The following is a 17007-nucleotide window of genomic DNA, read 5'->3' as shown; positions in this document are numbered from 1 at the left end:
TTACTTACTTCCTTTACTTTTAAAAATGGTAACAGTGGCAGAAAATGGTAAAAGTGGTAAACTGCTATCATATCAATTGTATGCTATTAAAAGTAAGGAAACACTTTACAGGTTAAAAATGGTAAGAAATGGTAACCTCAGGCACGTAAAGGAACAGAGCTGTTGCTAGGTCCCGGTCCAAACTAGCGTGAACTTCATTAAAAAATTTCATGAAATTAGGCGTTCTTAAATCGAATTTCCCACTACAGTAATTTTATGATTTTACTCTACTATGGAAGTCGATCTAGAGACGCATTATTTCATGCAAATTTGTCAATGAAATCCCTCTAGTGTGGACCGGGACTAGAAAATACAAAAACCTGCAAGTTGGCACAAGAAACAAGGTAGATGCATCGGTGAATTGCTACACTAAAAATAATTTAAAATGTGAAAATTTGTAAACAAGGCGGAAAAATTAAATTTGTTTTGATGTACAAAACTGATTTTAATCAACCAAGGACCATTATTACACCCTTTCTGTAGTTAAATTTTGGTCGGTATCGGAAAGATAAACCGGTTTTTGTTCTTACATGTTTCCCATGGTACAATAATACAGGTAAAAGCAAGTGTTGTTGTACAACAATCGATACAACAATCACATAAAAATTTGTTGTTGTGCGTAATACTAGTGTCAACAAAAATGTAAACAAAATATGAAATATCAATATGTTTTTGAAGTTTCATAATTGCAAATTTAAAAAATTAATAAAAACTAATTAAATTAACATCAATAATATTTCTGCGTGGTAACTTCCGCAAAAATGTTGACAGTGGTAAGTATTAATGCACTAAAATATCCAGAATAAAAATAATTCATGGTTTATTTAAGATGGGACCATTGAAAAAAAAAATTTTAAATCAACCTAATCCAAAGATATTATATGCGAAGAAAACGCCAATTCCATGACACCGGATAAAATGTATCAAGATTAACACCGCTAGAAAAAATCAAGAAAACCGGTGGTGAAAGCAGAACGGTATAATCATTAAGAGAAAACTGCATACCTGCAATAATAGGAAATGTAGCCGATCTTATTGTCAGGATAAGCGAAATGCTCCATCTTTTTGGCACCCTTAAACCAATGAAACAACTCAATTCGAAATGTAAAATATATTTTGTTCTATGCATGTACATATGCTTTAAATAAAATCACTTTGTTTGGACATTATCCCCAAATATTGTTGGCTAAAGTAGCTAGATGCAAAATGGCTTCTCTATTTTCTTCCTAAATGGGTAAGGATAAAAAGTGGTAACGAAAGGAGAGTTTCAACGGGCCTTATTGTAAGTTTAGATTTACAAAATCTGAACGTGGATTCATGTTCTGGTTAATCCATTGCTTGACGTTTTGTGTAGCTAAAAACAACAATCACATAAGACTACTTTCGTGATGCCAACCACAGCAGCACCTGAGACGAAACTGCTGTTCTGATACCTCTTCCTGAGCAAGGGGGCCTTCTAGGGATATTTTGAACAAATCTGCTTCGCCATAGTTAGGCAATAAAAACGACTGAGGTTCCATAGAAGGATAACCATACTCTGCAATTATCTCATTCCGTGCATCCAATATATTGAGATTTCATTCATAATGGTTTCCATCAGATCCTTGTCTGCAATGAGATATTTTTAAGTGACGCTGAATAAATATAGCACTGACCTGTATCCGCCAATGCCTGACACACCATTCTAAACGGCCTTTTGTTCTGTTACACCATCCTTACAGATTGTTAAACTATACGTACGTATTAGCCGTGAAGTCTATAACTTCAAAAATATGTTTTATGTTTATTTATCGGAAAGTAAAAAAAAAATTAAATATTAAATGACAATTAACGAAAAGAACAACATGTATTAAACTCCGCATTGTCTTTGACACTAGTATTACGGATGAATCTAATCAGCTGGGACTTGCTTTTACCAGTATTATTGTACCATGCATGTTTGTCCCAATTTACATTAGGCGAGTTTACTTGCGGCAATTGTCATTTTGTAGGAGAGAGAGGTGAGGCATATGGTAACCCTTTGCCTCTCAGCACCCTCTCTCACCCACAAACTGACAATTGCCGCAAATAAACTCGCCTAATGTAAATTGGGACTTTCCTTTAATAACCCAGCAAAAAAGTTTGGAAGTAGTGCAATGCAGAGTTATGATTTCAATACATCTTTTGATGCAGTCCACACGGAGTTATGAAAAATGCTCTCCGCTCGATACATTTTAGAAGCACTCGCTTATAGATCCCTAGCCAAGCAAGCCAATTTTTTGATCCCTACAGTCGCAGTTTTTTTCTGAACACAAGAAAAAGTGTCTAAAATTATAAGAATTTGTTTAAAAAAATAAAGAAATACAAACTAAAGATACGAACATTGCTGTAATTCACGAGACGCAAATTATTTTTGAAGTAGAGTTAGAGTTTTTTTTGGAAATCTGAACTGGAGTTGGAGGAAAAATGAAAACCCACTTGGATGATGAAGCAATATCAGTTGCGGTGTCACAAAAACCAGAGCAGAGGAAGTAAACTCAGTTATGACCAAATTTAATGGAGAGTTTTTATCATTTGTATTAGTATAATAAAGTTAAAATTCTTGTTTACACGAATAAGCAATGTATTTTATTTATTTTTGGGATTTGCAATGGCTTGCATTTTATAGCATATTTAGACTGCATTTAAATTCAATCCAAAACACTACATCAAAGGCTGTGATTTGGATCGAAAATGGAGTGCATTCTAGCTGTGTGCCGTCGAAGCAAAATGGAGTGTATCCTAGCTGCGCGCTCTCTTGTAAAATTCATAGGTGAATTCATAGGAAAAGATGTACTGCAGCGTCAATTATTCTAGTGATTTAACTGCATCCGCGGATGCAAACTTTTTGCTGGGAATAAGTGTCAGATAAATCAAAAGGAAGTTTGTGTTCCTTTTAAAATTTAAACTGCGCCCGAGAGTATGCTGCCCCAAAAGCCAGAAAAAGTTGCCAGCGAATTCAAATCAACCAATCAGATTTGAGTAAATTTTATGTATACATCCTCTTTTGCTTGATATTGCCATATTTTTACAAAATTTAACATTTATATTGTTACGGAATTAGATTTAACTAATGTCCGTGTAGACGTTGTTTTATTCCCCGATACGATTTGTACCAAATAAAACAGGGTTCGTTCTAGATTACGTTTCTACAATGCTTTATTTACTTTATTACACTTATTCAGAACCGACTTTAATTACTAAGCACACAGCAAGTCTCTAGTTAGCACGCAGCTACTCTTTTACCGATCTGTTCAACGCTTAAAACACGACTAACTCGTCATTGCCAGTTCCCCTGTATTTATATCCCAAAGTCTCCCTGTTCTAGAGTCCTCTAGAACACATATGGCAACACCTCGAATCTGTGCAGCGAACACACAGACGCACATTCGCACTAAGCGAACAACCATACTCACATACATACATGGGGGGAATACAATTGGACGACAAGCACAGTAATGACGTAACTACAACAACAAACAGATGTCAGAAATAAAGAAGTGACAAACTAAAAAATAATTACATGACTATGGCAAAACAAAATAAAAGCACATTAATGAAAGGTAAAGTAACATCTAGAATAATGAAGAGAGTTCTACATGGTAGTTGTTGTTGCTTAAATAAAATAACTGCGTAATAAAACGTTACGTTACAATTCAAATTTTTAAATTAACGGAAATTAAACTAAATTAACTTAAACCTATCAGTTACATTCGTAACAATATTAAATGGAAAATGTAATAACAAATCCCTGGTAATGCGAACTTTATTCATTAATTTTCTTAAAGTAAGGTATAACTAAAATGGACTTTAAAGACAAGATGTAAGAACGGGCCCAAGACTAATATGTACGATGTCTAAACGATAAATTAATTCGTTTTTTTTTATTTTATATGGGCAAACTGCGATAAAATAATTCTTTATTTGCTCTTTAGTTAGCATCAGTAGCATAATGTGCTAACATTTTCGTGATTTCGAAGGTGTTTCGTGATTTCGCGCGGAATCAAGCAAAATTTATCATGATTTCGCATACAAAAATGAAATCATCTCATTTCGTGATTTCAGCAAAATCAACATCGAAATCACAGTACACATGATATACAACCCTGTATTTGCATAAAAAAGTACCAAAAGTTGCAACACTTTTCACGTATCACAATAAATAAGGTAGATGGTCAATTGCTGCAACAAAAAATTTTAGTATCAAAATTTGTAAACAATGTGAAAAATATTAAATTACTTTGTTGCAATGCTATTTTTCATTGTGCTCCCTTACTTTTTTAATGGTAATGTTAGAAAAAAGATCGAATTGTCAAAAATTGCTTCCCCATACAAATTTCTTAAAAAATACGGAAACGGAAAAATGACGGAAATTGCAAAAACTCCAGCATAAATGTCAAAATCAACGTATCAGCTATCATATATACTAATGAACATGCTTGCTGCTAGTTTCAAAAGTGTATGGCAGAAAACAGGAGAAGAGGGTGTTATTCGGCCCGATTTTTGTTTGAAGAGAAGTGCAAGTATTACTAGATTTCGGATTACGGGAACGCATTTTTAGCACTAAACGGGAAAACTACTGCAAGTACTAATATTGTGCAGGATCTGAGCACAACATAACGATGTCTCAACGATAAAATCATTTTTTTTTTTATTTTTTCATTTGTTAGTACTATACACAAATAATACGATATATAGATAATTTTACTATAATTTTCCAAAGAAAGTTGTAAAATTATATATTGTCGTATATTTTTGATGATTAATTCAATTTGCAAAAACTTGATTTGAAAATTCATGTTCGATCAGCTGCACATATGCGTCTACCTTGATCATTGTGATATGTTTGAAATCAACAAAAAATAAGTGTAAACACCGGGGTGTATTTCAGGATTTCGTGAAATCCAGTGGATTTTGGAGCGCAAGTGTAAACTTGGCATATGTCTTTTGAGACGAATTCAATTAAAAAAAATCGTTTGGCGTTTCAAATTCGTTCAGATGGGCTGATGCATCTACCTTGGTAATTGTGCTATGAACAAAAATCAGCTGACTGCCATTTAAATCCTCCAAGATGTATATCTAAATGCAATGAGATTTGTACTGGATTTATTAAATCCAGTCGAGGATTTATGGCTAGTCTAAGTCCCAATTTACATTAGGCGAGTTTACTTGCGGCAATTGTCAGTTTGTAGGTGAGAGAGGGGGCTGAGAGGCAAAGGGTTACCATATGCCTCACCTCTCTCTCCTTCAAACTGACAATTGCCGCAAGTAAACTCGCCTAATGTAAATTGGGACTAAATGAGCTACTAACAACAAAACAAGCATAAAAAGATTTAATAAAAACATTTAATTATTGAAATACTGAAAATTTAACTATTAATATTAATTTAATTATTAATGTTAATTATTTTGTTTTGTTTTTTATGTTTAGTTTACTTTCGGCGTCGTTTCGTGATTTCGAAGGCGTTTCGTGATTTCGCGCGGAATCAAGCTAAATTTATCATGATTTCGCATACAAAAATGAAATCGTCTCATTTCGTGATTTCAGCGAAATCAACATCAAAATCACAGTACACATGATATACAACCCTGTTTTTGCCTAAAAAGGTATCAAAAGTTGCAACACTTTTCACGTATCACAATAAACAAGGTAGATGGTCAATTGCTGCAACAAAAAATTTTAGTATCAAAAGTCCCAATTTACATTAGGCGAGTTTACTTGCGGCAATTGTCAGTTTGTAGGTGAGAGAGGGTGCTGAGAGGCAAAGGGTTACCATATGCTTCACCTCTCTCTCCTACAAAATGACAATTGCCGCAAGTAAACTCGCCCAATGTAAATTGGGACAAATTTGTGAACAATGCTATTTTTCATTGTGTTCCCGTACTTTTTTAATGGTAATGTTAGAAAAAAGAGCGAATTGTCAAAAATTGCTTCCCCATACAAATTTCTTAAAAAATTCGGGAACGGAAAAATGACGGAAATTGCATAAATGTCAAAATCAACGTATCAGCTATCAGATGCCAATGAAAATACTTGCTGCTAGTTTCTACTAGGCCAAAATTGTATAGCAGAAAACAGGAGAGGAGGGTGTTTGTTATTCAGCGCTATTTTTGTTTAAAGAGAAGTGCAAGTCTTGCTAGATTTGGGAGTACAGGATTTGTAGCACTAAGCGGGAAAATTACTGCAAGTAGTAATATTTTGCAGGTTCTTAACACAACTTTTATCTATCAATTTTTTTTTATTTTTTTTATTTTTTTAGTACTATACACAATTAATACAATATATAGACAATTTTACGATAATTTTCCAAATAAAGTTGTAAAGTTCTATATTTCTATATTTTTTATGATTAATTCAATTTACAACAACTTGTGAAAATTCATGTTCGATTAGGTGCGCATATGCATCTACCTTGATCATTGTGATATGTTTGAAATCAACAAAAAATAAGTGTAAACACCGGGTTGTATTTCAGGATTTCGTGAAATCCAGTGGATTTTGGAGCGCTAGTGTAAACTTGGCATTATACCCCGGTTACACTATTGAAGGTTAACCCACTGGGTTTAATAGATCCAGTGGGTTAATCTTTGCTGGTTACACTTAGCTTTTCGAGGATATAAACTGTCAGCTGATGTTTGTTTACGTATACATACAAAATAACTAATAAAGTCGTGTTTTACACTTTTACAATTTTTCGTATGAGATATCGTCCCCTCTTTGATCATATTGGTATATTTTACACACAGGGATACATTTTTGTATCAAGCGTACTTTTTGTTAAAAAAGTATCTAATGTAAAAAAAAATAAATAATTTTATGATTTTCAAATAACTTTATACCCCGGTTACACTATTGTAGGTTAACCCACTGGGTTTAATAGATCCAGTGGGTTAATCTTTGCTGGTTACACTTAGCTTTTCGAGGATATAAACTGTCAGCTGATGTTTGTTTACGTATACATACAAAATAACTAATAAAGTTGTGTGTTACACTTTTACAATTTCTCGTATGAGATATCGTCACCGCCTTTGCTCATATTGGTATATTTTACACATTGTATCATGGTATCAATCGTACTTCTTGTTAAAAAAGTGTCTAATGAAAAAAAGTAAATAATTTTATGATTTCCAAATAACTTTAGATTTATTAACTCCATAAAATCTCATGCGACCAATCGTAAACGTGTAAAACACGACAAACTCTGTTGCAAAAACAGTTGCAACTTTTGGTACTTTTTGAGTAGAGTTGGATTTTTTTGCACAAAAACCGAATACAACACTGTATTTTTGGTGGATTTGTGCCGGATTTAAAATAAACCCAGCCACGAGAGGATTTAATTTTTGTATGGCAAATCTGGTCAGATTTGACCAGATTAAGCAATAAATCCTCATGAAGTGGGTTAACCCGGCAAAAGGCTGTAGTGTAACCGTGCTATTAGATTTATTAACTCCATAAAATCTCATGCGACCAATCGTAAACGTGTAAAACACGACTAACTCTGTTGCAAAAACAGTTGCAACTTTTGGTACTTTTTGAGTAGAGTTGTATTTTTTTGCACAAATGCCGAATACAACACTGTATTTTTGGTGGATTTGTGCCGGATTTAAAATAAACCCAGTCGTGAGAGGATTTAATTTTTGTATGGCAAATCTGGTCAGATTTGACCAGATTAAGCAATAAATCCTCATGAAGTGGGTTAACCCGGCAAAAAACTGTAGTGTAACCGTGCTATTAGTTTATTTATGTTTGTTTTGTTTTTATTGGTATGTCCCGGGCCACACTACAGAAATTTCATTGAAATGTTGATACGAAATTATGCCTCTCTAGATCGACGTCCATAGTAGAGTAAAATCGTAAAATTGCTGTAGTGGGGAATTCGATTTAAGAACACCTAATTTTATGAAATTTTTTAATGAAATTCACGCTAGTGTGGACCGGGACTATGATAAACACAACAAACGCGAATGGTAAAATAAAGAGGACACACAAAAATCTTAAATTTCACGTTTACGTGTGTGGACACTAACGAAACTTGAAAAGAAGCTTTAACAAAATTGGTTTCAAGAAACCTTGCTAGTCTGACCATCGACATAGTAGAGCAAAATTATGAAATTGCTGTAGTGGGGAACTCAATCTAGAAACGCCTAATTTCACGAAATTTTTGCAGTGAAATTTCTCTAGTGTGGGCCGGGAATATACGTGTGTGGATGTCAATGAAATTTTCGTAGAAAATGTCAAAACGTTATTAATGAAAATTTTCATAGTCTGGCATAAGACTTAAGCTGAAAACACATACAACGTTTGAGTAAAGTTTTGTGTCATTTTGGCCGTTTTTACACTGTTGGGCATGATGCCGAAAAATTCAAATTCATTTGAAATATATGCCGGCAAACACATCAACGCCGGACTTTGATGTCGGCGTCGCCCTGTTGTTGTTGTTTTTTTGTCAACGCCCAACGCAAAACTTTACTCAAACGTTGTATGTGCTTTCAGCTTTACATGCGAAGTTATCGAACAGGCCTATTGTTGTGTTATCTTCATTCTCTGAGGTTCTCCCAATTTCTTTAGCTGATTGCTGATTCCCTGACATTCTCTTTACTTTCGTAGCTATTTTTTTTTGCGATTTTGTTTTGTTCCAGGTATTTATCAGTCACAATAATTCTAATAGTGAATCTGAAGAACGTTCCTTCATCAGTCCAAAACATAAAATGTCGAATAGTGACTCGGAAAACGAAAACACGGATAATGAGGCAAAATCAGAAAAAACCAAAAAGTTTCGAACCAAAAGTATGGAAATCGTTAGAACAATGGCAAATGAAGAGTTGTATGAATACGTTGAAAGACTGCAAATTCTGTTGAAGCATCAGGAAAGGAAGCTCAAAAAGTACAAGGACAAAATTCGCAGACTGGTAAGTAACACATTTTTCATAAATTGAATACTCTCTCTCCATCTGGCGGAATATCGGAAATTTTTTACCACACGTGAGACTCCAAATTTATGAAAATGCGCTTGTGTAAAGGTCGCCGGCTGTCATGTCATCTTATTATCGTCCAATCATTCCAACCCTATAGCTTGTCTTGTGGAAAATGATCTATTTAACAAGTGGGAAAAGCGTTAAGTTCTGTCGGGCCGAACTTTTTATACCCTCCACCACAAATTTCAGCCATTTCGGTGGATTAATGTGACCACAACCTTCAAAATACCGAAAATCGGGGCTATATCAAAACGTGGACCTATACTTACAAAATTCTCGGGGAAAGTTTTATACGCCTAGAAAAGACTAAATACCAAATTTCAGCCATTTCGCTGCAATAATGAGGCCAAAACCTTTAAAATACCGAAAATCGGGAGATATCGTCCTATGGGTCCTATGGGGGCTATATCAAAACGTGGACCTATATAAACATTTTATGGTAGAAATGTTTCTTAGCCTCTGGAAACACAAAATACAAAGTTGCAACCGATTCTGTGGTCAAATGGGACTAATACATTCAAAATATATTAAAATGACGCGTACTTTATATGTCGGCTATACCAAAACGTGGACCTATATAAACCAACTTTGGTAGGAATGTTTTTTGGCCTCTGGAGACACAAAATACCAAATTACAACCAATTCGGTGGTAAAATGGGACAAATATCTTAAAAATTCCTTAAAACGACGACGCGTCACGCGTCATTTTGAATGGGGGCTATACAAAAGCGTGGACCTACATAGCCCGCTTTCAATACCAAAAGTCCTACGTACAAATAATAGATTTTCCCAAAATTTCATCCACTTACGTCAATCCGTTCGGACGCTAGAGTGATTTCCACAGACGAGACGGACGGACATGGCTATATCGATGTAGAATGGCACGCTGATCAAGAATATATATAGTTTGTGGGGTCTATAATGATTATTTCGAATAGTTACAAACGTAGTGACAAACTTAATATACCCCCATCCTATGGTGGAGGGTATAAAAACGATTTTCATACCAAGCAGAACTTCTTTCATTCAAATGAATTTATGAAATAACAACAATAATTTATCAGTAAAATTGTACATCCAAAATTGCAGTTATTCACCGCAACAGAGGTTTCTTTCTTCGCTCTTCGAAACTGATTTTGTTTCATCTTACAAAAGGTTTTTTGTATTATCTTCCCACAATTTTATAAACAAGGGAATTTTCGGAACTTCAAAGGCTCATATCTCGGGATGTATGGACTTTCCCCAAAAGAACTTTAAATTTTTGTAATCAGGACAAAAAGACATATGTATGTACCTGTGGTTAAATTGTTTCCGTTAGCTGGGAGAGTAGTCTATTTGATCTTTTTTAAAGCCTTCCTATGGCATGCCAATTTTTAAACTTTTATTTCAGGAACACAAACTAGACAAATGTGACACAGAATGCAAAAAACCTTCCGAAAGTGCCTGTAAGGAGTCAACGGTCAATTCAGCCAAAAATATTGAAACAATTGAGACTGATGAATGTAAGTTTATTCTTTATTTCCTCACTTATATTGTTAAGCTATTTAAACATAAATTCGTTAAAGAAAATTAGTTGTTTCGGCTAGCGACGGCTGCAACAAGCGCAGCTCCTCTGCCTGACCCATCCTCAGAAAGCATTAGATCAAATTCGACATTAGTTTTTACTAATTTTTTCATTGTTGCCCTCATATAGGCGTCGAATTTAGGATGAAAACGATACACTGAGCCATCAACTCCAACCACAACCTTATTTTCGTTGATTTTGTTAATTAGCCCACTTAATCCGATTGCCACTAAATTGGCAGCTCTTTGTGATACACATTCACAGATGTAGCGTAATTTTTGACAATCTTCCACAGAGGCTTTTTCAATTCCAAATAATTGCTTTATAATTGAGCGAGTTTTTCTAAATTCTGGAAAATCATCACCTTCAATGTCCGATATCATGCTAGTTTCAAAGCAATCGCATTCATTAGACAACTTTGTAATAAAATGTTGTTTATTCTGTGACAGAACAAATATTAGATTTCTTTTAAGAGCATCTAAAAGAACCAATCTTACAAGTTCGCCCAGGTACATACCTAAAAAGAAAAAAGCAAAAGCAGAAATAGCATTAAAGTAAATTTTGTTATTGAATAAAGATGTCGCTTATCTTTCCTTTGCCGACCATTCTCACAAAATTATGAGAAATATACCACAGATAGTGCTTTTTATACTAATTCCAACGGTGTATAAATATTGTTGCGGAAAGGTATACTTCCTGAGTATATTCCTGAATTTGCTCCTGTCCATAGGAGAAAGTCCCGGCTTAATACCGGCTTTGTTGTTTTGAACACACACGCAATTAATTGGGTAAAGACTTACGATTAATTGGTTTTCTTCGACCTTTTTTTATCTATATATAAATAAGGAAATGGCAGAAAAGGATAAAGCCTAAAAAATCGCGAAAATCTGCGAAAAAATTGCAAAAATATTTTTCGAAGAAAGTAAATGTTTTCACACATTTGTATCGAGCTTCACGTTTGGAGTATATCGTGAAACTTTTTTGGACAGTTTTTGGCGAAAATTGTATATGCACCAACTGTGAGGCTCCATTGTACGCCTCTGTTTTGTCATTTTTTGAAAGATGTATAGAAAATTTTCCAACTTTCATTTATTTCAAGCGTATTTTCAGTAAATTTACCGCGAAAAATTGTTAAAATGATAGAATTTAGTTCAGAGTTTGTAAATATTAGTAGTGTTTTCGGTCAGTTTCCGATTGAGGAAAAAATACAAAATCCACAAAATTGGTGGGTTATTTGAAAATTCAAAGCTTGGAGGTGATTTCATTGGTGAGGTTGTGGCATATATGCATATGGTGACTATATCTATGTTGTCAATTTTTGGTGGAAAAGCATTGTGACAACTGGGCACCGCAAATGACAAATTACACCTAGTTCAGCTAAAGATTGTAGCTAAAACACTCAAAACACGAAAAATCTGGAGGTACCTTTATGTAGGGGTTATAACAAAATATGGACCTGTGTTGACACTTTGTGATGGAGAAGGGAGGTACCGTTATATGGGGGCTATTTCCAAACATGGACGGATGTCGACAATTTTTGGCGGAGAGGCGTGTTGACCACTAAAAACATTAAATGTTAAATTGCAGCTGGCTAGGTTAAAATTTTCAGCTATGGGGGTTACATCGAAACATGGACCTATGTTGGCAATTTTTGGTGGAGAGGTGTGGTGACCACTAAGAACTTCAGATGTCAAATTACAGCTAGTTCGGTTAAAAATTGTAGGTAAAATTCTCAAAATACCAAAAATCGGGAGGTACCGTTATATGGGGGCTATACCAAAACATGGACCTATGTCCATAATTTTTTGAATATAAGTTTTGTGATTACTAGGAACTTTAAATGGCAAATTATAGCTAATTCGGTCTGAAAATGTGACTAAAAACGTCAGGATACCTGAAGTCTGGCAGTACCGTTATGTATGGGCTATTCCAAAACATGGATCTATGTCCACAAGTTTTGTTATATACGTTTTTTGACACTTAGGAACCCTAATTGTCAAATTATAGCTAATTCGGTCTGAAAATGTAGCTAAAACCTCAAAATACCGGAAATGGGGGTACCGTTATGTGGGGCTATACCAAAACGTGGGCCTATATAGCCCATCATCGAACTTGACCTGCCTGCAAACAAAAGGCCCATTTTCCCATTTCTCAGCGTCCTATCTCCATTTTTGTGGATGCTAGAGTGATTACCACAGACGGACGCACGGACGAAGTACTTAATTCTTTTCAAAGAAAAAAAGGGGCATCTTATAATAGTTATCCCTACTTCTAAAGCTGAGGTAAACCAAGAAAATGTAAATAGCGACATCTATTTCGGTATCTGTGAGGGAGAGAAGAAGTTCGGCAGCCGCGGCTTTGCAATGATGCAGATTGATCTGCACCACGCGATGACCATGCTGTCGAACATTCATACTTCGCCTGCCGGATGCGGAACCGAAGTCCAACAGGCCCGAAGTACAGCACTCCCCCACAGTTGCGTTATCGATCATGAATCTCATCACTATATCTTCTCCATCCTTAAAGGAGCTAACCACCTTCCAGCTGTCGGTTAGAAGACCCCTATTTTGTTCGCGTATCATTTTCAGCACTTCCGCTACGTCCGAATCCGGAATCAATACTGCACAAATTCAATTAATTAAATTTTGTACAAAAAAAAAAAAAAAAAATATGCTAAATATTTGGATCAAAATACTTGTAAAATATTTGGCTATACCTCCTGATGGAGTATACGCTCTATATTCTTCCTTGGTAATATTGACTTAAATTGTTGTAACGACATGTATATTTTTTCTGTAATATAAAAGTCTGGAGGTTATGACTGCCCATTAACTACCTCCACATGTTTGTACCCTACTCCATAATGTGGAAAGGGAATGTTTGTTTTGCACAAAATTCATTTAACCGTCTGGTATACCATTTCCTTCTCGACGAGGTAAAGCGATGTCCGTCCATTAAAAATTGTAATCAAACACCAGGACTCAATTTTTGACCGATTGTCACGAAATTTTCGATAGTACGGCCGGCGCGAAATTTAGAGTAAGGCAGAGAAGAAGCCTGCAAATCAACATGATGATCAGATAATATTTAGAGGGTTCAATGGACCAAAACTTAAAAAAAAATAATATATCTTATATCTTTATTTCTGGAACACATATTCCTCCCACGTGAGCAATATTTGGAAGACGAACTCTTGACCTTTCCATTGATGCAATTGATGTTGATGTACACCCCGCCGTGCATGCTGAATGTCCGGTGACGTAGGTGGAGCTGAGGGTCTTAAAGTAATGCCCGATCTTAGTAGCTCGAGAAAATATAACAATCTAGAATTGAATGTCCGTCGTTCGGTATGTTCATTATAAATTGTAATGAAACTTCAGACTGCAAATAAGGACCAATCGTCATGAAATTTCGCACGGAGCTTTAAGAAAACGAAAAATCTATATTGAATATATCTGTATTGTATGTCATCCATTTTTAATCAAATATTAACAATTGTAACCAGTTTTGTTCCTATTAAAAAAGGGTTAACCGATTTAAAAAAAAAAAATTGGAAAATTTTGGTTAACAGAAAACTGTTTTACTCTGCAAAATCAGCCTTCACGACGTCATTTGAACTAATGTAAGAGATCCAGAGAACTTACGGCATCGCATGCAACCACGTCCATAAAAATTCGCTGGGCATGTTATGTTTCACTTTAGAGGCTTACAATAAGGCGGAGTCTACTGTTTAGATGACGCCAATTAATTTGGAAAAGACAAATTACTCATAAGTGCAACAAATATTTGAACCAAAAAATCCTATTCTAATTTAAAATTCAATTAGTTAAAAAACACGCGATTAATAGTGCTTGTATATACGAGTATATCTCTGCTGTTGTTGTTGTATTTGAAAGAAAGTAAACATGCTGATATTTTATTTTTATATTTTTTGCTTTTATAATCAAATTCATAATAACACACACCTGATTGGAAAAAAGAAGTAATTTTTCATTATCAAACACATAAAGGAGATTTAGTTAATTGTCGCCTACTGATTGTATCTGAAGAAAATCGAAAATGCAATTCTGATAACAATATTCAATTTCAAACTGATTATTCTAAAAGAACCACTGCGTAAAATATTGTTTGAAATGAATGTTACCTCTGTCAATATAAAGCACTGTGATAAGCTTAATGAATACACACACCTGATGGAAGACACAAATGTGCGCTTATGTTCGGACATTTGATTCCGCCCAAGAGGAACATTTTAAATTTAGGAGAAAACTCGCATGAAAATTGAATTAAAAATAATATAAAGCAAACAATTGTGCATGTTTGTTTAGTAATCCATTGGATCTCTCTTAAAACACTTGTGCATTTTTTTGTTAGGTTAGAACCTAACTTCTATGTTATACCACACCGTTTGCAGTTATATCACTGCAAATCATCGCATTTCACTCGTTCCAAATAGTACAAACATTACATAAAATATTTTTACGACTGTTACGTTTTCGCAACAAGTTTCAATGCTATAAACAGTGGTGGTAGTCGGCAAATCTTTTTTTCACTGTGGGTAAAATAGACCTTAACTCAAAAAATTCACTTATTTCACTAAATCTTTGATGTTATATTGATTAAATGTCCTAATGTTACATGAAATTTGAAAAAAAATATGTCCCCAATTGAATGGCCTTGTATGTTTCTGTTATTTTCACGATCTATCAACTAATTTCTTATTAATTATAATTGGACATAGTTTTGATACTAACCCGATATCATTTTTTCAAACACTTGTGTACCAGCATTTAGTGACTTTTTGTCGATTTCTTTGTCGTAATCCGTACGTATAAAATCCAACAAACCACTGTCACCAAATGCACCCCATTCCGTGTTGATGAGCACATATTTGTTATTGAGTTTATATTCTGCCTCTAGAAGATCAACTTCTTCAACTTTTTCTACATAACAGGCATTACATCCTGTTCCAATGATCACACCAATGTGACACTCAGGATTTCTATGTGCGCAGGACATTAGTGTTCCAGTTGTATCGTTTAAAATTGCCATAACACATATTTCTAAATCTCCACGGCGGGCAATCGCCTCCTTCAGTAAACGGCCGACATCTTCTTGTTCAACACCCGAACATTGAAAACCTTTTGTCCATCGTACCAAGAGAGCCTTGGTTAGTCCAAGTTGAATGCAGGGAAATGAAAAAGTAAATCCCAAAGGCAAATTTTCATTGGCAACTTTATGCGTCTCAACAAAAGTTGACAAACAGTGGGCAATATGATCGAATAATTCTTCACCAGGACCGAGCATAATTTCCTTGGGTACAGCATATATTTCTGATTCTACGACGGCTTCGTGATGGCCTTTAAGGGTTACCAGAAGAACACGGAAATTTGTTCCACCCAAATCCAACGCCAAATACTTGCCCACTTCATTTCCTGTGGGTAGGTCCTGGACATATGTAACATAGCATTTGGTATCGGCCTGTTTGTGTGTACTGGCTGACAAGCCCTTGTGTATCTCATTACAAAACCGTTTGTAAACCTCTTGCAATTGTGAGTCGCTGAGGACAAGTGGTTTAAGGAAATCCTTTAGGTGTTCGTCATGCATTCTTGTGGGTGTAGAGGTTATATGTTATGTATTATTAGATTCTAAGTTTGTTCTTTTTTCTTTATGAATATTATTTCACTTGGAGGGCACCAATAAGACAACCCTTTTGTTTCAGTATCAAATTGCAACTAATTGAACTCGGCGTTATATTTTTCTAATACTTTGGTTATTGTGTTGTGTTTACGTTTTGCACCGAATTGATTACTAGCCTCTGGTTGTGCTGATAGAAGGTGTATTCGCGTGAATCTACCTTCTGAGTGTGTGCTTTTTTGCGAAATTATTTCAATTGTTAAGTCGTATACATCTGCCAAAGCTGATTTTGATAAGAGTTTAGTTTTTAATTGTTTGCTTTCTTACATTATTAAGGTGTATATTTTATAACTTGGCATTATATTTTTTATTGCATTTTTATCAAAGAAGTGAGTTTTGGCGAGTTAGATAGACTAGAGGTAGGTTTGCGATTTCATGCCATGCCGAAAGAGTTTATACCATAGATTGATTCACTAAAGATAAAGGCAGGGGCGGTGCTATTATGATAAATAATTACATATAAATTTTTGGATATACAATTTCCCTGTTTTCAGGAATGGAGACTTGTTTTATACAACAGAAAAAATGAATTTGATTCAAGATACATATATTTTATTTTATAATATTTAACAAGGGATATTAAAATTGTTAAGTAGTATTTTAATTCGATGATAGGTTAATAGCTACTTGCTTCGGAGAAGTGTTTTCATAAAAAAATGGATTTGAACAAATTATAAATTTATATTTTCAATTTTCAAAATTGAATAAAAGAG

The 17007-nt window shown here is 34.7% G+C and overlaps 2 protein-coding genes across 4 annotated transcripts in view; one reads left to right on the top strand and one right to left on the bottom strand.

The window, feature by feature from the left end:
* Positions 1–8691: 8691 nt before the first annotated feature.
* The window catches only part of LOC141387242 (angiogenic factor with G patch and FHA domains 1), a 49154-nt gene continuing 40838 nt past the window's right edge, over positions 8692–17007 (top strand). For 2 of the 3 annotated variants that reach the window (XM_073956604.1, XM_073956606.1), the window contains exons 1-2: positions 8694–8967; positions 10424–10535. In XM_073956604.1, coding sequence (XP_073812705.1) covers positions 8767–8967; positions 10424–10535 — 313 coding nt within the window. In that variant the 5' untranslated portion in view covers positions 8694–8766. Of the gene's footprint in view, positions 8968–10423; positions 10536–17007 lie in introns of all 3 variants that reach the window. The other variant, XM_073956603.1, reaches the window with a different exon arrangement.
* Positions 10528–16557, bottom strand: Hex-C (Hexokinase C). The gene is made up of 2 exons (XM_073956607.1): positions 15352–16557; positions 10528–11114 (listed from the first exon to the last, which is right to left on the bottom strand). The coding sequence occupies exons 1-2, from the start codon at positions 16202–16204 to the stop codon at positions 10603–10605; spliced, it is 1365 nt and encodes a 454-aa protein (XP_073812708.1). The 5' UTR covers positions 16205–16557; the 3' UTR covers positions 10528–10602.

Source organism: Musca autumnalis, unplaced genomic scaffold, assembly GCF_047663935.1.
Source record: "Musca autumnalis isolate F117 unplaced genomic scaffold, ASM4766393v1 scaffold_5, whole genome shotgun sequence".
NCBI lineage: Eukaryota > Metazoa > Arthropoda > Insecta > Diptera > Muscidae > Musca > Musca autumnalis.
This window is presented reverse-complemented; position numbering and strand designations above follow the sequence as displayed.